This window comes from Nelusetta ayraudi, unplaced genomic scaffold (genome assembly GCF_046127955.1).
Source record: "Nelusetta ayraudi isolate G7.1 ecotype Tasmania unplaced genomic scaffold, CSIRO-AGI_Nayr_v1 ptg000059l, whole genome shotgun sequence".
NCBI classification, from domain to species: Eukaryota; Metazoa; Chordata; class Actinopteri; order Tetraodontiformes; family Monacanthidae; genus Nelusetta; species Nelusetta ayraudi.
The window spans coordinates 3,477,501-3,497,889 of record NW_027466109.1 but is presented as its reverse complement, the minus strand read 5'-3'; the positions used below and the strand labels follow the sequence as shown (position 1 = coordinate 3,497,889).

General features: G+C 46.2%; 4 protein-coding genes across 4 annotated transcripts in view; 2 read left to right on the top strand and 2 right to left on the bottom strand.

Annotated features, from left to right (window-relative positions):
* The first annotated feature begins 358 nt into the window (after positions 1-358).
* Positions 359-6,144, top strand: slc35a3a (solute carrier family 35 member A3a). Its single transcript, XM_076039453.1, has 8 exons — positions 359-656; positions 788-990; positions 1,484-1,638; positions 1,823-1,945; positions 2,691-2,862; positions 3,590-3,708; positions 3,876-4,009; positions 4,607-6,144. The coding sequence occupies exons 2-8, from the start codon at positions 801-803 to the stop codon at positions 4,695-4,697; spliced, it is 984 nt and encodes a 327-aa protein (XP_075895568.1). The 5' UTR covers positions 359-656; positions 788-800; the 3' UTR covers positions 4,698-6,144.
* Positions 6,145-8,920: 2,776 nt separating this feature from the next.
* Positions 8,921-11,547, bottom strand: fam78bb (family with sequence similarity 78 member Bb). Its single transcript, XM_076039455.1, has 2 exons — positions 11,267-11,547; positions 8,921-9,749 (listed from the first exon to the last, which is right to left on the bottom strand). The coding sequence occupies exons 1-2, from the start codon at positions 11,530-11,532 to the stop codon at positions 9,227-9,229; spliced, it is 789 nt and encodes a 262-aa protein (XP_075895570.1). The 5' UTR covers positions 11,533-11,547; the 3' UTR covers positions 8,921-9,226.
* Positions 11,548-13,288: 1,741 nt separating this feature from the next.
* Positions 13,289-15,481, top strand: rex1bd (required for excision 1-B domain containing). Its single transcript, XM_076039460.1, has 5 exons — positions 13,289-13,443; positions 13,700-13,782; positions 14,082-14,286; positions 14,920-15,008; positions 15,155-15,481. Exons 1-5 carry the CDS (start codon positions 13,441-13,443, stop codon positions 15,225-15,227), a joined length of 453 nt encoding a protein of 150 aa, XP_075895575.1. The 5' UTR covers positions 13,289-13,440; the 3' UTR covers positions 15,228-15,481.
* Positions 15,482-16,321: 840 nt separating this feature from the next.
* crlf1b (cytokine receptor-like factor 1b) overlaps positions 16,322-20,389 on the bottom strand; it is a 7,499-nt gene continuing 3,431 nt past the window's right edge. Inside the window, exons 4-7 of the mRNA XM_076039431.1 lie at positions 20,275-20,389; positions 18,468-18,625; positions 17,858-18,026; positions 16,322-16,898 (exon numbers count right to left, since the gene is read on the bottom strand). The exon at positions 20,275-20,389 is cut by the window's right edge and continues 58 nt beyond it. Of these exons, the coding sequence (XP_075895546.1) occupies positions 16,534-16,898; positions 17,858-18,026; positions 18,468-18,625; positions 20,275-20,389 (807 nt within the window). The 3' untranslated portion in view covers positions 16,322-16,533. The remainder of the gene's footprint in view (positions 16,899-17,857; positions 18,027-18,467; positions 18,626-20,274) is intronic.

Genomic DNA, 20,389 nt, shown 5'->3' with positions numbered 1-20,389 from the left:
GTTGAAGCAGGGAAGCTAAACTGAATGTCCCTTTTAGAATATGTTAGTTTCACTAATAGTTTCCCTGCTTCATAAATGACTGTGGGTATTCAGTGAAAATATACATATAAAATCAATTATTTTGCAAAATGTAAAAACACAAAACGCCAAAAGACATGAAAATAAAGTGCATTGTACTCACCTAAATCATGCAACAACAAAAAAAAAGAAAAAAAGTCACCGTTTCCGCATTCTGCTGTGACCGGGTAACCTGCAGTTCGTTGCCTGTCCAGCGGGAGGCGCCAATTGTGAAGGAGTTCACGTTCCGAGGCGAGGAAGAAACGCTGTACACGGAAGTCAACCAGGATATCCTGCATGCACTTAAGTGCTGTTGACTCTGTGGGCAGTCTCGGGTGGTTGATTTGTGTGGCCATGTCCGTAACAGCCGAGCTGAGTCCGCAATAATGGTCGCTTAGCGGCGGAGTGTTTAGGGTCGAGTGCCGCCGCTCTGTGGACGCTGAGGAGCTGAAATGAAGCTGCTGTTTTGACAGCAAGACTTTGAGCTCCGGTACCTGCACCGTGTCCTGTCGAGAGCTGCTGGCATTCACACCTGAGGAGTGGATTTACAGATCTGCTACGTCACTGAAGTTGCGCCATTGGAGATAGGGCATATATAGGTGAGAGGTTTTATGCCGGGTAGACTAACTCCCCCTTCCTCCTCCTCCTCCTCCGTTCCTCTACTTCCTGTTTAATAAACTCAGGCTCCGTCCGTCGACCTCCGCTTAGTTATCTTCTCCTCCGTGTCCAGGCACCCTGCAGACATGGCCTCCCCCCAGCTGAAGTACGCCTCTCTGGGAGTGCTGGTGTTCCAGACGACCTCCCTGGTGCTCACCATGCGCTACTCCCGCACCCTGCAGTCGGACGGGCCGCGGTACCTGGCCTCCTCGGCCGTGGTGTTGGCCGAGGTCATGAAGATCGCCGCCTGCGTGCTGCTGGTCCTCAACGAGCACAGTCAGTATAGACACACAGTATTTCATTAATCCTGATATGTTTCTCATGTGCTAGTATCCGGAGTAAAGAAAAATACTGGCGAAACTTAAAGCAGTGTGTATATACTTTGCTCAATGAATTCATTTGTTTGCTTAATGGATGGTTACACTTTCATTTTCACATCGTGTTGTGATCATTATCCAGAGGAAAGGAGGAGAAACGCTCCTCTGTGCAGTGACTGTACGGACAATACTGACAAAAGCCACATTCATTTTATCGTGTTAACTTGTGATGACAGTTGACGCTGAATTGGATTGAATTGATAACCGCTCAAAAGTATTCCAGTTTCCTTTGAGCCGCGTCAACTTCCAGACACACCTTTGCTTCTGTGTCCCTCGCCCTAAGAAAATTAAATCGGCGATAACAATTCGCGACTAAAACAAATAATCAGCTCAACGGGTTTCCTCTTCCAGCGGTTGTGTTGCATACTTAAAATTCCGTCATCTGACTTCAGGCTACAGCATGCGAGCACTGAACAGCATTCTACGCCAGGAGATCCTCAACAAGCCTATAGAGACGCTGAAGCTGGCCATCCCCTCTGGCATTTATACGCTGCAGAACAACCTGCTGTATGTTGCCCTGTCAAACCTGGACGCCGCCACCTACCAGGTACACTGAGTGGGAATGTTGTGTCGCAGCTAGCTCAGTTATCAATCATCATTATTATTATTATTATTATTATTATCATTATTATTATTATTATTATTATTAGTAGTAGTAGTAGTAGTAGTAGTAGTAGTACTAATAATAGTAGTAGTATTGTTGTTGAGTTTTCACACTTTCCATCCGTCAGGTGACGTACCAGCTGAAGATCCTGACCACGGCTCTGTTCTCCGTGTCCATGCTGGGCCGCAAGCTGGGCATGTACCAGTGGATCTCGCTGCTCATCCTGATGGCCGGTGTGGCTCTGGTGCAGGTCAGACGCACTTTTAAGGCCATTTGTTGGTTGTCTTTCAGTTGAATTTGTGTTTGAGCTTCACTTCCATTTCTCAGAAACAAATTGTTTCTAATTGGACTGACTCAAACCTACTATGAATAGATTTCTATATGTTTTGATAGCAGTTATTATAGGTGTGCTCGCAAACAATGTTTTCTTAACTGCTGAATGGCTAACGGTGGAATCACTTCCTCCTCACTCTTGGCAAAAACATTCCTGCACCTCCAGTAAAACACATTCAATGGATGTTTCAGGTATGCAGAAGAAAGTCAGAGACTCGCCTCAAATCTGCAGCCTCAGAATTGCTAGAAACAATGACATACTGTGCAACACCTGGCACCTGGTTCTGTTTGCAAACGCACCAAGAACAAAAGGAGGACGAATTGAAGTTGTAAATTCTCATGCTTAACTGATAGTTGTCAATCAGCAGGGCTGATTTGGGAGCGTCAGATGCTGCTCGAACAAATTTCTGAGCTTGCACGATAATCACTGACATAAATAAACAGTTTGAGGTTTTTGTTGCAGCTATTGTATTACAACACACAAGGTCAAACACACTCATCTCCACTGACTCACGGCTGTTTAGCAGTTCAGTCATCTCCCAGTCGAAGTTTAATCTGCACGCTTGATTTACACAGATGGAGTTTATCTTGTCTTATGATAAAAGGTGTGTGCTCGCCATTCAGTGACTGGCATAATCAAATATCTTCTCTGCTCTTCGTAGTGGCCCTCTGACTCGGCGGCGACGTCCCAGGAGGCCTCCTCGGCAAGCTCCCAGTTTGTGGGCGTGGTGGCCGTCCTGGTGGCCTGCTGCTCCAGTGGCTTCGCTGGTGTTTACTTTGAGAAGATCCTGAAGGAAAGTAAACAGAGCGTCTGGATCCGCAACATCCAGCTGGGTCAGTATCCATCCATCCAGGCCAGGCCAGGCGTTCAATAGCTTGGATTTGATTCAATGGACACGAACACAGCATGAAAATTCAAATGTGTTTCTGTGCCAAACCGTCAGTGCGGAAGAGCCTGCTTTTGAAGAGAACGAAACTGTCTGTGGTTCTGTTAAGACAAATGTTCTGACTAGATCATTTTCACCCTGAAGTGTGTGAGGCAGGTGTTAGGTCCCGTGCGATTCCTCGGTGTGAGATTTCTTCTTTTTCTTCACCAAACAATGCAGCCTTGATTCGCAGTTAGAGCTCCAAACAAAATGGTAATCCTGCTCGAAATGTTCATTTCTTCAGGGATGCACCAACCTATCAGGCAAACATCATAGTTGACCAAAACTCGCACTTGTTAACATTCACACTTTTTTTTTTTTGTGACACCACAAAGGGCGGATCTCCAGAATGGTGTTTTTGAGAGCCTTACTTTTTAAAGTGGAGCAAGCAGGAGAAGTTGACGGCTTTAATGTTCCCATCTCTGGGGATTTTCACTGTTAGAAAATGCTCAAAGTCAAGTGAGCTTTGCATATTAAAGGACTTTTAAACACTTATGCATTCCCTTAAATCTATCATCTCTGCATTGATAGTTGAAGTAAATGCAGTAAAGACAAAAATAGATGAAGATAGATAATAAAAGTCAAGCCTTGGATTGACATTCTTTTTTGACTGATGCATATTCCCGTGGTTCCAGGTATGTTTGGCCTGGTGTTCGGCACCTTCGGGATGCTGCTGTACGACGGGCAGAAGGTTTGGGAGTCCGGCATGCTGCAGGGATACAACACCATCACCTGGGCAGTGGTGCTGCTGCAGGTAACGCCGTTGTTTGCGATTGCCAATGAGTGACGTTGTCTCCCGGATCAATTCCCCGTCCTCCGAGGTCGGAGAGGAAATGCCTCCTTATTTGAACTTTTTTTTTTTTTTTAATCTCCATTTTCTTCACCCATCCATTTTTCTGCCTGCTTGTCGTTTTTCTCCAGGCGCTGGGTGGTCTGGTCATCGCGGCGGTCATCAAGTACGCCGACAACATCCTCAAAGGCTTCGCCACGTCGATCTCCATCATCCTGTCCACTCTCATCTCTTACTTCTGGCTGCAGGACTTCGTCCCCACAAGGTAGAGCAGGCCGCTGCACCTCCAGTCCTCCGCCAAAGTCCTCCTCTTTTGCTTTTACGCTGCAGCAGGAGTCACCAACCTTTTTGAACCTGAGCGCTACTGTACCAAAGTCTTATGAAGGGCCACCATTCTGCTACACTCTCCTGAAATAACACATTTTCTCAGTTATATATTTATTATTATTTTTATTAGGGATGTTAACAATTATAATTATAATTGTATAATTACAATTATAATAATAATTGTTGATTAAGAATTTAATTGATGAAATTAAATTAGTAGCAATTAATTTAAATTTTTTTACATGGGTAGTTAATATCATCATAACAACAACAAGCAACATTATTTAAGGGTTACATATTGTCTTCCTTACACATTTTACACTGTGAAATTTAGAGAATGAGGTGGGTCACCAAAACACTCCATCCATCTGCTGCTGCTCCGGCCCCCTCAGAGAGATTTTAGAACCCATTGTAGCCCCACCGGTCAAAGAGTTTGCCCACTGCTGACTCATGTGGCCCTTGGGGGGGGCACTAGCTGTTGTTGTTGACCCCTGAGCTCCAGTCTCACAGTGTTCTCTGCTGCTGCCGCCCACAGTATCTTCTTCATCGGCGCCATTCTGGTCATCGCGGCCACTTTCCTGTACGGCTACGAAAGCAAGTCGGCCGCCAGCACCAGCAGGGCGTAGGACGCTCACGGCCTGACACACACAGCAGCGGCAGCAGCGGCAGCAGCAGCAGCAGCAGCAGCTGCGGCGGCTGGAAGAGGAGGACAGGATGGAAAACACAGGGGGTGGGGGGGGAAGGTTTCTATTGTACACTGTGGTGGAGGGTGACTGGGGGAGGAAATCGAGGAACCAATGAAAGGATAAGAAGATAGTTTGAAAATTAAAAAAAAAAGAAAGTACAGTAGAGATGCAAGCACAACTGTGATGCTGTCACACACGCCACAAGTGCCTCAGCGGACGAGGCAGCAGCAGGCGGCTCATTGGCTCCAGCTGTCTCACCGAGAAGGAGCGAGCCCACTCACTGTCACTGCCACACCTGAGGGTGGAGGGTGGACCAACTCCTGCAGCTCCTTCACATCCACATATATATATATATTATTTTTTTCGTAGTTTAGGCTGACTTGGCCTTAGAGCTGCAGTAATAAAAACACTCACCCGTTAGAAAAAAAGCACATACATGCAAAGCCGTTTTTCTTTTCTTCTTCTTCTTCTTTCCGTTAAAATCATCCCAGCTGAAGCCTCGTTCTGCCTAGTTCAGCCTCCACTCACTCACTCACTCGCTCGCCGTGAGGTCGCTGCGGACAGCCGGTGTTTGTCCAAAACTTCCAAGTCAGCCGGCGCAGCGAGACCTTTGTTGTGTTGTTGTGACCATCGCTTGCTCACTTTGTCGTCATCACACGTCTCACAGCGGGTCTCATTCAGCTATTTTCGGAGAGACTGTCTGTTGCCAGGCAGCACGCAGCAATGTTTTTGTTAGTGGATGAAAAAGAAAAGGATGGATCGGATTGTTTCTGTCTTCAGTCTGCCGAGAGCTTCAGTACGTCACGGTTAATTCCGGGTGTTTTGAATAAAAGTCGGTAGGAGTTAAGAACAAATTAATTAATTAAGAAATATGACCCAGGAGTCAGAAATACCACTGTAGGCCGTGACAGGCTGTCACTGTTGTGTTATTACTATGTTATTACGATCCCAGAGGTGACGAGGTTGCGTCGATCATACTCTACAGATTGTTTTGTACATGTTGAAATTATGTTGATCTTGGGTGTAAATAATGTCACCGTAAATTATAATGGATGAATCGAGTCAGATGGACGTATTATTTAGTGGTTGATTAGCTAGTCAGCTGATTTATTTTTTTGTTCCTCCCCTACAAAAGCCCTGATGATGAACTTTTGAGCTCATAAATTCCCAGTTAGGACGGAAAATTATCCGTCAATGTGTCCCAGCCAAGACTGAGCTGACTGACTCATCAATAATTTATGAAGCTCCGTCGTCACAGAGCCAAACCTCAGATTGTATGATTTGACTGTTGACTACTTTTGTTTTCTTCTCTTGGGATGAAGCGGGTATAATTATTAACTTAGCTTCAACATGTCAATCTTTTATAAAGGACAAATGTTTTCCTCGAGTTTCCTCTGTGTTCATTGTGTTGTGTCTGAAGTTAACGAGGTTCCATTGAATCCGACCAGGTCAATAAGTGTAGTAACACTTTTTTCTGTTTGTTTTTTCATTTATTTTTATTTGTTTCAATGACTTTAAAAACACTGCATGCAAAAGGCCGACAGTCTGAGAGAAAGGACTGCCACATGCCCGAGTTTTACATCCTTCACGACACAACACCTCCGACCCGCCCACATATTAAAGGTCCCATATTACGCCCGTCTCCGCTCCAAGAAAAAAAAATCACATTTAGCCCTGTGTTTACAGCCTCCCCACACAAATGCTTGGTTTCCACTCCCTGTTTACCGTGCCGGGGGACACTAGCAGTGCCCTTTTGTGACATCACAAAGGGCCGACATCGTTGCCCTGTGTAAGCACACACTTTCTGCAAAGTGGATCGAGTTGGGTGAAGTGTTTTCTCAGTTTTTGGGGGAGATTTAGTGGCCGATGCTGCTAAACGACAAAGTGAATTTCCGCATAATACGGGACCTTTATCGTAGAAGTGAGCGCCTCGCACTGCTCCGAGGCCTCAGGCACGTCTGTTAGTGTTAGAAGACACCGCCTCGACGCTCACAAACAAGACAAAACACACACGACTGTGTGACTCGTGGTCAAGTTTGACTGACTCCGCAGCCACAGCGGTACAAGCGGAGACACTTGAAAAGCTAAAACGACGATGACGTCCATCCTGAGGTGCAGTTTTCCTGCTGCTAACTCAGCCGTCTGTAGCACATCACACCCTCTCGGTGAGGCACCGCCCTCAAGATCTGGTCAGGAACTAAAGTGTGTGAAGAAGGGAATCGACACGTGGCCCGACCCCGCACCGGATCTGACTGAGCTACATGAGATGAGCCTGGAGATTGTATTGGTAAGTTCTAAAGCCGGTTCTTCGGTTGGCTTTGTGTGTCGACAAACATTCTCATTAACAAGTGGCGCGGCGGTAGTCTGTTGTCTAGTGTTGGATTTCTTCTTCCATTCAAAGAGAGTTTGAATGCCGCCGGGTTTGATTGTGTCTTTAGGTGACGGCGCTGCCCTGCTCAACTTGATTGTCGAGGTCTCAGTCGCTGTTTGTGTCGTTCCTGCATGGTGGTTCCATTGGGCATGTAGAACGGTAAGACATTCCTTCAGGTGTGTGTGTGTACGTCCTTTCACTCTCTTCATCTCCGTCTCACCTGGACCTGCTCTGCACTTCACCGATTGCCGGTCGACCGACTGACTGGATGAAAACTAACAGACAAAGGGCGACGTTGTAAACAGAAACTGCACCAGTCTTGCCAACAAACACTCCACTCAAATTACCAGAGAACTCGTCGACCGTGGATCCAGTTTTTCCTGAAAGCCGGGCCTGAGATTTCTGCCTCCGAAAGAAAAGAAACAACAACAACGCCGTGGCGCTGCATTGATTCGGTCCACTGCTAATTGACCACAAAACACTGTTGAGACATAAAGGCGGCAGAATCGAATCACTCTGCAAATTCTTCCACTCGTCTGCCGGGCCCCACTGCACGGTCGACCTTTCACATTTACAGTAAAACGCCCATAAACGCAGCTCCGTGGTTAGATGAACACTGAAATAAATGTGGCGATGAACCTAATTTTCCACCTCTGCCCCTTCCATCCATCCATCGAATACTTTTTTTGTACTGAGCTTAAGGAGAAAAAAAATAGAAAGAAGCTCCTCCGCCAGCCCAAGCTGTGTTTAGCGCTAATTAGCTGTTGCTGCCAGACATCAGCATTCAGCACAAAGTGCTGCTGCACTGATGTGCAGCCAGTGTTGGACTAGCAGGGAGGCAGAAATCTCCCCTGCGGCAAATGTGTTATAACCTGAAGGAAAATAAATAAATAAATGAATGAAATCTGTAAAAAAAAATAAAATAAAAAAAAAAGATACTGCCTGGGTGCTGCTAGAGGTAGGTGTGAAGTTGTGTCATTTATATTTCAGGTGAACCTTTCTCTTTAATTTTTTCGGTGTAAATTCCCTCATTTCTCACACAAGGTTCTTTCAGGAACGAGCGCTGAATTCCACTTCGGGTGGCAGAGAACTGAGAACAGACCAGTTGCTTCTTTTTTTTCTTGAAAGAACTTGTAACAGCGAGTAAACGAGTAGCTTCTGGAGCCCATTACGATGTAACAACGACACTCATTTAAATGCATCAACAGATACTACTGGCTCTCAAAAGACAGAGGAGCTCTGCAGCACCTTGGACAAACTGGCCCAAAAAAAAAAAAAAAAGCGGTGGTGCTGCTGCTGCAGGGGTTCACTTGAGATTCCACTCGGCGACGCGCAAATCATATTCCTATGAGTGAAGACACTGTGTTCTGCAATTTTTCTGAGGCTTCCTCCCTTCAGTAGCACGCGTCTTTGAGGATGAATGTATTTGGACAATCTTTCTGAAATGATTGTGTGTGTGTGTGCGTGTGTGTGTGTGAGGCAGTCTGGTTTTACAAAGCAGCGAGTCCCGGACCCAACCACGGCACTCAGTTATAAAAAAAACACACCAACACAAAGACAAACTCCCTCATCGTCCACCTCGGAACTGGTCGACGGCACAACATCCTCCCTGTCAGGGTCACCCGGCGTGTCGCTGATAAAGGCAGCCGCCCCGGCCGCCGTTACATCATCAATTAAGGCCTTTTCTTTTTGAAGACAGGTGGTGTGTGTTGGGGGGAAGGGGGGGGGGTCCCTTCTCTCTCTGGGCCTGAGTAGCTACAGGACAGCTTTTACATCCCAACACTGGCGGCTGCTCCTCCAAGGAAGGACGCTTTTGCTCACTTGTGCCGCTAAAGAACAAAAAACAAGTTGGGCAGCACCAGAAGGAGAGACCGACATACTTTCTGGATCGTCAAAGGCAGCGGTGGGGAGTTAAGGCAAATGTCCCTTCAAGATTTTTTTTAACCCGCAAAGACAAAAAAAGTAAATAAAAACTCATTTGTGCCGTTGACGGTTCTCAGCCTGCCTGAAGATCGTCTGATTGTCCCGGTTTTGCTGCGTCTACTGCCACCTGGCGATGTGAAGAGAGGAGCCGCCCGCTGGGCCACCCGTCAGCTCTCTACTTGGGCGGTATGACGACCAGCGGGGGGCCCCGCCGAGGCCTCCACATCAGCACCTGGGCGTCGTTGGCGTTGGGCCTCCCCATGGCGTTGTGGGGGATGGGCTCCATGCGCGCCAGGACCCGGGGCTGGTCCTGGTGCAGGCGGCCCACCAGCCGGGCCCTGGAGCCCAGGGGCTGGGACGGGTCCACCACGATGTCCACCCTCATCCTCCACTTGATGGTGTGCAGCAGGATCTTCTCCCTGGAGGTGGTGTTGAGCGCCACCAGCCAGGTGGTGAAGCTCTGGTCCCTTTTGATGCCCGTCAGCAGGGGCGTGTTGGATTCGCTGACCGGCACGGCCCACGTGACACTGGGGTAGAAGTTGTCGTTCATGCTGACGACGAAGCGCGACGGCTTGGAGGTGGGACCCACGATGGTGACGGTCTCGGTGGTGTTGCCGTACCAGGGGTAGCTGACGCCGTCCGAGTCGCTGATGGCCCTCACCAGACCCTCCCGCAGCTGAGGCAGCTCCCAGCTCGACCTGGCGGGAGAGCAACGAGACGGGGACGGGAAGCATTATTGGTCCGGAAGATTTTTATTGCTGTCAACTAACTTGAAGCCCAAACATTTTAGGATAAACAAGATTTTAACATACTTTTCTTTTTGACCTGTGGATTCATGGCCCAAAAAGAGAAGAAAACTTTTGGTTATTTACATAACCTCGGTTCTCTGACTAATATGAGTGAGATGTCTCACTATGGGATGCACGCCTCTGCTGCAGCCCCTCAGAAGCATATATTTCATTACGCCAATCCTGATTGGCTGGTGAAACGTGTCCGTCTGCATCAGGAAGTCCCACCTACCATAAATGCCACCTGTGGACAGTACCACCTCATTCGAAATAAGCACCTCTTCTCACTTGCCCAAACAAGAAGGATTGTCTGGTGACGCATCCATCCACCCATACATACATCCATACATCCATCCACCTATACATACATACATACGTACATCCACCCATCCATCCATACATACATCCACCATAAATCCAACCATCCAACCATCTTCTACACCCGTTTTCTCCTGCATTTAGCGTCTTGGAGGTTTGCTGAAACCTATTACCGCTGTCATAGGGCAAAGGCGGAGGTTTCGCCCCGGAACAAGTTGCCAATTCATTGCAGGGATGTTTTTGCTGCCTTGCCTTTGTAGTACCTCATTGTGACATGCATACGTAAGAGGACATAGTATAAAGATGAAATTTAGTTCAGTTTTTCTGCTGAAAGCAGTTCTCTTCCATTCCACTGGAATTAATTTGAGGGTATAACTGAGGATCACCACTTAAAAAAGGGGGGGGGATGGGTTGGGGGTGTAGGTGGCGGGGGTATAATCCAGGCTGAGACACTTGCAGCGAGACAGTACAGCAGGATACCAAGTGTTTGGGGCGTTTCACCGGATTAGCATCATCCCCTTGTTGTGCCCAACAGTTTATTTTCATCCGGTGGCAGGCTCCCCATGCATCAGTCTATCTGCTGCGCCCTCGTGACCAATCTGATAAAGAGGAGACGAGCCCGTAAGCCCCGTCTTGCTACCCGCACGCCCACCCACTCCTCAAACCCAGCAGGATTTAACACCCCCTCACATATGCCCTGCAGAAAACCTGAGACTGTGTGTGTGCGTGTGCGTGTGCGTGTCTGTGTGTCTGTGTGGGTGTGGGGGAGGACACACGTCTCCGTGGGCACAATTTGAGAGTGTGTGAGCATCAAAGGGAGCTTGTTTAGTCTCCTTTAATAGCATCTTCCCCATTTAGGTGCCAAAGTCACAGGAACAGAATCTGTCTGTGGGCGTTCTGAATGAAGCAGGGACGAAACCGCGCGAGCACAGTTAACCTGCTGCGAGCTTCACACAAATGCTCCTCCGTTGCAGCTGCACAAGCCTCGGGCGCACCGGAACGCACGGAAGGTGCGTGCGTGCGTGCGAATCCGTGCCAACAACAGCAGCAGCAATTGGCACCAAATTTTGTCACGTACACGGAAAGGTGAAGGTGGCCGTGAAACTCACATGCCGACGTCTCCGTAGGTGTTGTAGAACTCCATCTGCGTGCACGCCTGGATCCAGCCCACCACCCATGTCTCGTCGCGCGGCACCGGCGGCATCACGACGCGCGCCGAGGCTTTGAAGTAGGGCGTCTTGTAGCGCAGCACGATGGGCGAGTTCTCCTCGACCAGGGTCGGGCAGTGGTCGATGGTGGCGGACAGGTCGTGCACGGCGATGTTCTCCCGCTTGATGCGCGACTTGTTGCAGGCGATGCTCTGGATGCAGCCCATGGCCCCCGTGCACGTAGCGACGGTGATTGACAGTAGCAGCAGCAGCAGCAGCAGCAGCCAGGAGAGCCCGCTGGTGGGCCCGGCGGGCCTGGCGGGCGGTGCGGCTGACCGGCGCTCGAGCAGAAGCAGCACCGCCAGACCGAGCATGAGATGGAGCTGTAAGGCAAATGCGGGTGCTACCACCGCGTGTGTGTGAATGTATGTGATGTATATAGACCCCCCTCCTCTCCGGATCAGAGTCTTAATAAGGCGGCTTCGGTGGGGAAGCAGGTGGGGTTCAGTTCCAGGGGCTCCTCCGCGGGGATCAATGGAGCGTCATGCTCGGCATCCTCTCCAGCACGCCGGTGTCCGTCTCCCTGCACGCTCCCGTCAGGTTCCCCGCCTGCTCGAACCCCTGTCCGCAGCCCTTGATCCTCTTCTTCCTTCCCCGAGCTGTCATGTCACAAGAGGCGCCCCGGCACCGGCGGACACCGCGGGAACCGACGGTCGAGACGTGCCGAATCCTCGGCGTCGGTCATGCCGGTGAGCAGGACGGGAGGGAACCCCGGCGAGGCGACACGGAGGCTGCGAGGCGAACCATCCGAGCTGATGGTAGTCGACACGGGCGGGTCAAAACATGGCAGACGACGGGCGAGCAGACTGCCTGTCAACATATGCCGCGCGCTGATGAGTCGACGGCGGCGTGAGTGCGGAGAGACGCACGGTGTCACAGGGAACATCCGGGCGGCGCATCCCTACCTCGTCTGACGGAGGCTGCGCATGGCTGTGTGTCGCTGTTCAACCTGCGTGGTGCTGAAGATGCTGAGCGGACCAATGAGGGGCCGAGGGGAGCCGAGGGCGTGGGAGTGCACGTCCATCAGTGCACGCGAGTAGTTTTAAGAACCACGTCTCCACCATCATAGACCGGTGCTGGTGCGGGGGAAATTGTATAAATGCAAACTGAGCATAGACTGTCTCTTCAGTTATAGTTCTTAAAGAAACAGGTCGTCCCGGACACACGCAATTATATATTTGACATGGTCGTTATTGTTTTTGCAGCACAAGGCTAAGATGGGAAAACTTATAAGGCTGAACCCATATAGGACTCGTTAATGTACTTTTGACCCTCCATCCTTAAAATCTGATACAACTTCAGCAGGCAAACAGTTGATTGTTAGATGGAGTCACCTGCACAGCTGGCACGACGACATTTTTCAAAATAAAACCTCAGCTTCCTCTTACAGTCCAAAGACGTGCACGTCATCCGGTTTGGCAAATGACAATTGTCTGTTTGTGGATGTTTGTATCTCTGTGTTAATCCTATGATAAACTGAGGACTTGTCCATAATGTGAATTGTAGATTATTATTATTAGATTATTATTATTATTATTATTGTTGTTGTTGTTGTTGTTGTTGTTGTTGTTGTTGTTGTTGTTGTTGTTGTTGTTGTTGTTGCTGTTGCTGTTGTTCAGCCGAACAATTCAGAGGGCCTGGTACTCTTGGAAGAGCTATCACAATCATGTCACATCTTGTGCAAATAAAAAAAAAAAAAAATGAGGATAGAAAAATGGTACAAAGGTCGGATAGACAATAACAACAAGAAAACAAACAACGAAACATAATCAAGGAGACTTTTCCGGGATGGATAGCTAAGCGAAATTAAACACGGCAATACACAGCCATCGTTATCTCAAAATGCTGCTCAGTTTCATTCAATGAAACTGACAAGAATTACACTTATTTTGAAGTAAAACAAAAGCAACGAAACTGCGAGGCGCTCTTCTTACGTCACTTCCCTTTGGCGTCAGCCTCTCTGCTGATTCACAACACGTAGAGAAAGACAAACCTCTTCAGCGCAATTATGAAATAAGAAAATAACAACCCCAGGATATATTTGAGGAGGTTCGCAGCAGTGCAGTGAGGCAGCCATGGTGAGTATGCGATTCGTTGTCACGTTACAACGTTTTAAAGTATGAAACGCAAACACGTGTGCTACATGAAGCTAACGCAACTAGCCGTGGGGATGAAGTTAGTTAAGGCTGGATTTTCAACAACAAACACCGGGTCCCGCGGTGCTGTCGTTAGTATATGTAAAAGATTAACACACTATTAAATGTTTGTAAATTGTAAATAACAATAATCGTGATCCCGATGCCACTCATTGATTGATAATTGGTCTCCCATCAGGTCCCTGCAGACTTCAAGACCCTGATCCAGAGGTTTTATCAGCTCCAGTCTGAGCGGGTAGAGACTTACCAGCTCTTTGAAGAGTAGGTTCTGATCTCTACACTGCTGCAATAAGCTTTGTTTAAAAGCTGATGTGCTTTTAATTTTTCAGACCTTTTAGTTGTTTTTTTTTTTGTTGTTTTTTTGTTGTTTTTTTTTTAAAAAGACTTGACTTAAAAAGCCAAAAGCTATTAACTAAGCAAAATAGAACATGCCTGTAATGAGGGAAGGGGTGGAGGATATCCGTCTGCCTCAGTTCCATTCTCCACTCGCTATATCTAGTGCAACCCTCAATCATAAAACTCAGCTTTTTCCTTCTGTTGTTATATTTTTCTGCTTCCAGGGGCCATGAGGCATACCTAAGGACTGGGCCCCAGTATGACTTTGACCACTACAGGCAGCTGGTCCATGAGATCACGCAGGCCTTCTCTGGCATCTCCAAAGAGGTGCTGGAGATCAAGGAGAAGCTGCACAATGACTTTGACAGGCCGGACTTGTCGGAGCACATTGAGAAGTTGCAAAACAAGGAGAAGCAGAAACTTGAATTGGTTGGTGGACACTCTGGATTCATTGCTCTACTTTAACACTGTGTGCAAGTTTGCTTTTAATTAATTGTACCAATGCCTTTTTAAAGACAGTTTAACATATACTTAAATACTCTATAATATATAAATACTATACAAACAACATATAAATACTTTAAATGTATTTTATATCGGTTTAAAGAAAAACGTAAACTCACCCTAGTGTTTAGTATAGCTCCACTCTTTCACCAGCAGAGGGCAGATTTCTTACTGTTATCTGAATACAGCACAAGGGTTGACGTCATGGCCAGTTAATACCGCTGTTAGAATCTCCTCTCAGGAAACCATCTCTCTGATGCTCACGATGAGTCTTTTCACGTCTTAATAAACAGTTGATGATGCTGATTGACACTGATTTCTATTTCAGGCAACACTGTCGGCCTGAAGCTGCTGCAGTCAGTTTTTTAATTGTTGTTGGGTGAATGGAAAGATGGAAGCAGGGAGCTGTGGTCTTTAGGGACTGTATGCGGCATATCGTCATTGAGTTAAACCCCACCCTCCTTGCTTGCTACTATTGTCTTACAGCTTCTGTTATTTCGTTTGTCCTCCCCGTCCCTAAACCGATGACTCATTTGAGTAAACGTCCCTCTCTAACAGACGGCCAAGCTGCAGCTGGCCAGGCAGCGCGCCCAGGATCACCCGGAGGAGGACGACAGTCAGGAGAAGATCCAGGAGATCAAGCAGGAGTATGTGCAGCTAAGCCTCCCTTGCTCACTGTAAAACCTCACAGTCAGCTGCTTGCTCTAACAGCAGTCAATAGACAGTTTGAGGAAAGTGTCTTCGAAACCTGCCCTGAAGATGTTGTCAGTGTTGGTGTGTTTTCCGTATCCAGGATCATCAAGAACAAAGAGGCCCTCAGCGAGATCATGCAGGACTTCAAGTTTGACTGTGAGGAGGGTGACTGACAGCTCGACTCTCCACCGCAGTTTCCATCTTGAGCAGCGCGTATCGACGTGCCTGCCGGCCCCACCCTCTCTGCTGCAGTCCTGATTACCCAGGGGCCATTTTAGTCCTGCATTTTAAGGAGTTGATGGATGAAACAATCAGGAAAAAACATTGTATAATAATGTGTAAATACTAAGACTTTTCAGTCTTTATTCTTGTTTTTTCTCTTGTTTTATTTTTTTTTAAGTAAAAAAAAGACATTTTTGAAAGATAATGAAGTGTCATATTTTCATTCACAATTTTAAACAATATGCCAACATAGTCAACAATATAGATTTACCATGCATTGTGGCTTTATTTAAAATGTAATGGAATAGTATGAAGGAACACTTTCACAACTGGCAAAACTGCAGTTTCCATTTATGACAAAAACAATAATAATAATATGGCAAAAACCTTAACTTTATTTCCATTAAAACTATACCATACTTTCCCATGAGCAATTGCCATGTAAATGTCAGAAGTTCAGATTTGTGATAAAATTAAAAAGTACCGATTAATTAGCGCAATTACGATTGCCGAATTATTATTTGTGTAAACAGATCCATCTGGGTCCTCTGAGCTGAAGCTGGTGGACCTCCAAGGGCAGCTGGGGACCTTGAGAGGGCGCTCTTCCTCATTGAACATCTTAGAGATTCTAGAAAAGACAAAATTGAAAAAAAAAGTAAAATGTAAATAATTCATCACACTGGCTGTCGTTTCCATCTCTTCACTACTTACTTTACATCATCTCTCTTTAATTTATCGCACCTTCACCAATACGGCCCCTCCCCCTCCAGCCAATCAATGGCAACCTGTCCCTCTTTATGAACGCAGACATTATTTAGGAGACGCCGTTTGACCTTTAAAGCTCAGAAACCCCCCGGAAGCTGACAACCTAATTGAGTCAGGTGGAGTGGAGGTTCCCTGAGTTCAAGGACTGGGAAGCAGATAAAGGATCTGACCCCCCTTGCAGTCACACAGGAACCGGAGCCGGCGCTCTGCTCGCCATTTGGACCGAGTTATTTCTGTGAATGGGGCTCCTCATGCCGAGGCAATAACAAAACACAAAAGGGGCCCGATGACGCGCGCATGTCAGCCTCCCTTTGTTGTGGCCGCTCCGACAAAGATCCACAGTCCGCATCGTTAAAATATCCTATAAAATCAGGGGCGCATATCTGCTTTTATGCACCCCCGTCTGGGCCTGTAAAGTCCAAACCGCACATTGTACCTGATCTGGATGTGGAGTGAATGGATGAGACTCTCCAGAGCCAGTTCAGCGAGAAATCAGCGTCCGTGTGTGTGTGTTTCTGTGTGTCTGCACGAATATGCTGAGCACATGTTGGGACAAAAGCTGTGAAGCTTCTCAGGATGGGGAAGCACCAGTGGCTGCTGGTGGGATCCGTTCAGCCGAGAAGAACAATAATGATCATGATGATGATGATGATGAGGAGGAATGCTCACACTCACCTGGTTGCGAGCACGGCGCGTTTTCTGCAGCCACGCCCTCCACTGGTCGTAGAGCTTGATGGACATGCCACTGCAGCCTGACGCCTGCTTGCGAAGCCAGCCAAGGAACTGCTTGAGCTCCCGCCGCAGGGTGGAGTTCTGCTCGCCGGGCCGGGGGTCACACGAGCACCGCCGCAGCCACTCTGAGGGGAGGAAGAGGAGGGAGAGGAGGAAGAGAAGGAGGCACTCAGTAATGCTATTTACACTTATCTTGTTTTGCAATAAAATAAATAAATAAAATAATACTTTTTCAAAATCCCAAAAAAGGAATTAAAAATGTCTTTTTAAAAATATAACAATTAATTTAATTTGAGTCCCAAACAGAAAAATGTAACTAGGAGTAAATAAATATCATCCCAGTGCACATATTTAAATTAATTCATTTTTCATTGGAATTTTTTTTGAACATTTGTTCATTAATTAAACATTGTGTTTGCAATAGTCTGACAAATTAAAAAAAAAAAATTACATTTTTGAAAAAAAAAAATAAAGCCGATAAAAAGTGTTTCGTTTTTTCAGGTTGATGTTGCCAACGCTTGTTCACCAAATTCCATTTCGAGTTCTTTCCGAGAAAACAGCAGGGTCAACCTTCTTCCTCATGAGCAGCATAAAACATTATCTGTCCCCAAACCTGCTTCCACTCACAGTTTATGGGCTCTGTGTGTGACACAGACGAACAAACAGCGTTTTAACTTGATCGATCTTTGGGGGCCGACAACCCAAATCTATCAAACGTCCGCCCGACTCTTTTCAGTTTCTTATCCTGAGCAGGAAGATCTCTATCGAGGTAGCCAGCCCATTGATGTCTGTTGTGTCCCGGGTCACATGCGGTTTGGATCTGCCTGCCCAGGATGTTAAAACAGGGCAAATTGACGTTGTTTTCCTGACTTTAATCGCTGATGAAAGGTTGATAATCAAGAAGGGACCAAGTGGTCAAGACATGTGTACATCAGAGACAAACATTCTGAAAGCCAGGGGGGCAGGAGATCAAAAAAGAAAACAACGCTGACATTCGGAAGAATGGAGATAAAATGTAAAGTGAAAACATATTCATGAGACGTTTTCACTTTTCCTTTGGTGCGAGATGATGAAACAAACGGACCCTTGCTGGGTGTGGAGGCGGCGGCCGGATGGCTCCAGTCGCTCCAGATGCCGGCCTTCCTGGAGCCGTAGATGCCCACTGGGTTGCACCTAACCTGGACAAAATACACGGTTCCAGGTTTGAGGCCGGCCAGCCGGCACGAAGTCTGGTTCCCAACATTGTCCAACACCTGAGAGAGGATTTGTTTTTAGAAAAAGATGGAAGAGGATGCAGGGAAAAACAATGCATTTTAAACAGTGTCTGGCTTCAAAACAACTTAGCTTAATTATCCTCAGGTTACGTGAATTAAATCAACGCAATTATCGTAAACCAACACAATTTTCCAAAGAGCTCCACTAATGCACATATGCTTTATTTCAGGTTTAAAATCACCTTTACAATTAAAAATAATATCAGTAACTACTGTGATTAGTATTCTTATTGTCAACTCATCCTCATCATCACCACCAACAATATAAATACCAAATAAAATCTATCAAATAGAATAAATCAAAATGAAAATGTGTTAATTACAGGAGAAATTTAATAAAAATAAAAATAAAAATTTTACAGCTCTCTCTTTTTCTTTCTCTCTCTCTTTCTGGGTGTGTGTGTGAGAACCATAAATCACCTTCCACTCATTGCTGTCCTCCAGTCTGTAGCGGATCTGATATTTGGTCTGAAACAGGAAGTCCTTGAGCTTGGGGCTGCTTGCCCAGCGGACAGTCAGCTGGTCCTCCAGCTCGCCAACACGGTTCACCTTCACGTTGGCTGGAGGGTCTGTGGTCACTGCAGGAACGAGTGCAAGCAGCATAAATCATAGCAACAGTTTGCTCCGCGAGAGTTTGAACGATCTATGAAGAGAAACATCAGTATGCATTATGCAGAAATTCTGTGGGATTTTTTTTTAGAGGACATTGGTGAGTCTCATCCATGTTTTAATAATAATGTCTTCACAATATTTATTCTCACCATTTATTTAGCAGTACATTCATTTTGATGATGGTTTGTTTAATTTATTTCAGATAAAGTGCCGTGCAACCTGTGCAAGTTGGGGGAAAAAGACTCATGAACTTTATGGACATGATGGACAAATTTAGAGTAAACTGTCTACAGAAAATGGAGACTTCTCAAGTAAGTTCTAAATTTAATTAACTGTGCTCTTCTGTAATTACTGCAGCCTGACTGAAGGTCTGCGCTTGTTGAAAGTGTTTGTCAGTAGTTTATGGTCAGTCTGTCCCTCCACAGCCGTTTATCTGCTGCAGCGAAACCTCCATAAAGTCAGAGCTTTGATGGAGAGAGAAAAAAAAGCAAGCACACACGGCGGATGGAGTTTATTAAAGGGCTCGTAAAGTTGCTTCCAACTAGAAGCATTCTGTTTATTCGACTATTGTCCAAAGCAGTTTATTTATTTATTCATGTATTTATTTTTAGCTTTAATTTATTTGCAATGTGCACATAGAGCTGCATAAAAACTTTCAGGTGCTATATGTGTATGTGTATGTTATGTATTGATTATGTTTGTCACGGTACAGTTCTGCTGGTGCACTTTTTTCTCGGATTCTGTTTGTCTTTCTGTGTGTCTGTCTTCCGCCACCGTCCACACCTGACACCTGACTCGGCAATCAAGCACACCTGCTTATCATCAACTCATCACTACATCAGCGCCACTCTGATCCCCACTACCTGTGCGTGTTGGTGTTTCAGAACAAGTCTCACAGTTCCTTTTTGAGCTGCGTGACTACGAAAGAGGATTAGGGCCACAGGAAGAGAAAAAAATATTACAGGAAGGGGATTTTTATTTAAGATTAAAATGAGTAAATTCGTGAATAAAGTCAAAATTTCATGAAAAAAGTCGACGTAAAAAAGGCAAAATCTCGTGAATAAAGTCAAAATTTCGTAAATAAAGCTGATGTTAAAAAAGAGGAGATTTGGTGAATAAAGTCAACAAAAATAAAGTGGAAATTGGCGAGTAGACTGGATGGATGATGGCTTAACCTAGTTACCCACAGTCAAAAGTAAACTGCTGAAAACGGAAGTGCTCCACTAAACTCTTTCGACTTCATTCTCGACATTTTGACTTATTCGTGGTAAAATTTTTATTCACAAAATTTCGTCTTTTTATGTCAACTTTATTGTCTAATTTATGTCTAAATTTTGACACAAATGTCAAAATTTATCCTAATTATTTTTCTCTTCGTGGCCCTAATCCTCTTCTGTAGTTTGACACCCTCATTGTGTTGTGTTAAAAAGTCAATGAAAAAAAACAACTCAACAGGAGCTGAAGACAAGAGAAACAAAATACGACAGCTGCAGAACAAAGCATGGGATGAAAAAAAATTAAATGAAGGAGAGCAAGTGAAGTGGAAATGGATGGAAAAAAAACATGAATTACCAAAGCAAAACATTGAGGAGGGTAAAATGATAAATTCACCAACCTACATCAAGAACGTCCAGGATGATGATGTCAGAGGTGGCCGAGCCCAGCTGATTGGCTGCCTCCACCCAAATCTCATAAGGCGTGAAGAGGGCGAGGTCGCGCGGGATGTGGCA

What these genes read in the sequence shown, in the direction of transcription:
- slc35a3a (XM_076039453.1), top strand. Translation starts at nt 801, where the DNA reads ATGGCCTCCCCCCAGCTGAAGTACGCCTCTCTGGGAGTGCTGGTGTTC. An exon ending in TGGACGCCGCCACCTACCAG is followed by an intron (nt 1,639 to 1,822) that starts GTACACTGAGTG and finishes TCCATCCGTCAG; the next exon opens with GTGACGTACCAGCTGAAGAT. An exon ending in CCGGTGTGGCTCTGGTGCAG is followed by an intron (nt 1,946 to 2,690) that starts GTCAGACGCACT and finishes TGCTCTTCGTAG; the next exon opens with TGGCCCTCTGACTCGGCGGC.
- fam78bb (XM_076039455.1), bottom strand. Translation starts at nt 11,532, where the DNA reads ATGGGCTGCATCCAGAGCATCGCCTGCAACAAGTCGCGCATCAAGCGG. An exon ending in ACCTACGGAGACGTCGGCAT is followed by an intron (nt 9,750 to 11,266) that starts GTGAGTTTCACG and finishes CTCTCCCGCCAG; the next exon opens with GTCGAGCTGGGAGCTGCCTC.
- rex1bd (XM_076039460.1), top strand. An exon ending in ACTTACCAGCTCTTTGAAGA is followed by an intron (nt 13,783 to 14,081) that starts GTAGGTTCTGAT and finishes TTCTGCTTCCAG; the next exon opens with GGGCCATGAGGCATACCTAA. An exon ending in ATCCAGGAGATCAAGCAGGA is followed by an intron (nt 15,009 to 15,154) that starts GTATGTGCAGCT and finishes TTCCGTATCCAG; the next exon opens with GATCATCAAGAACAAAGAGG.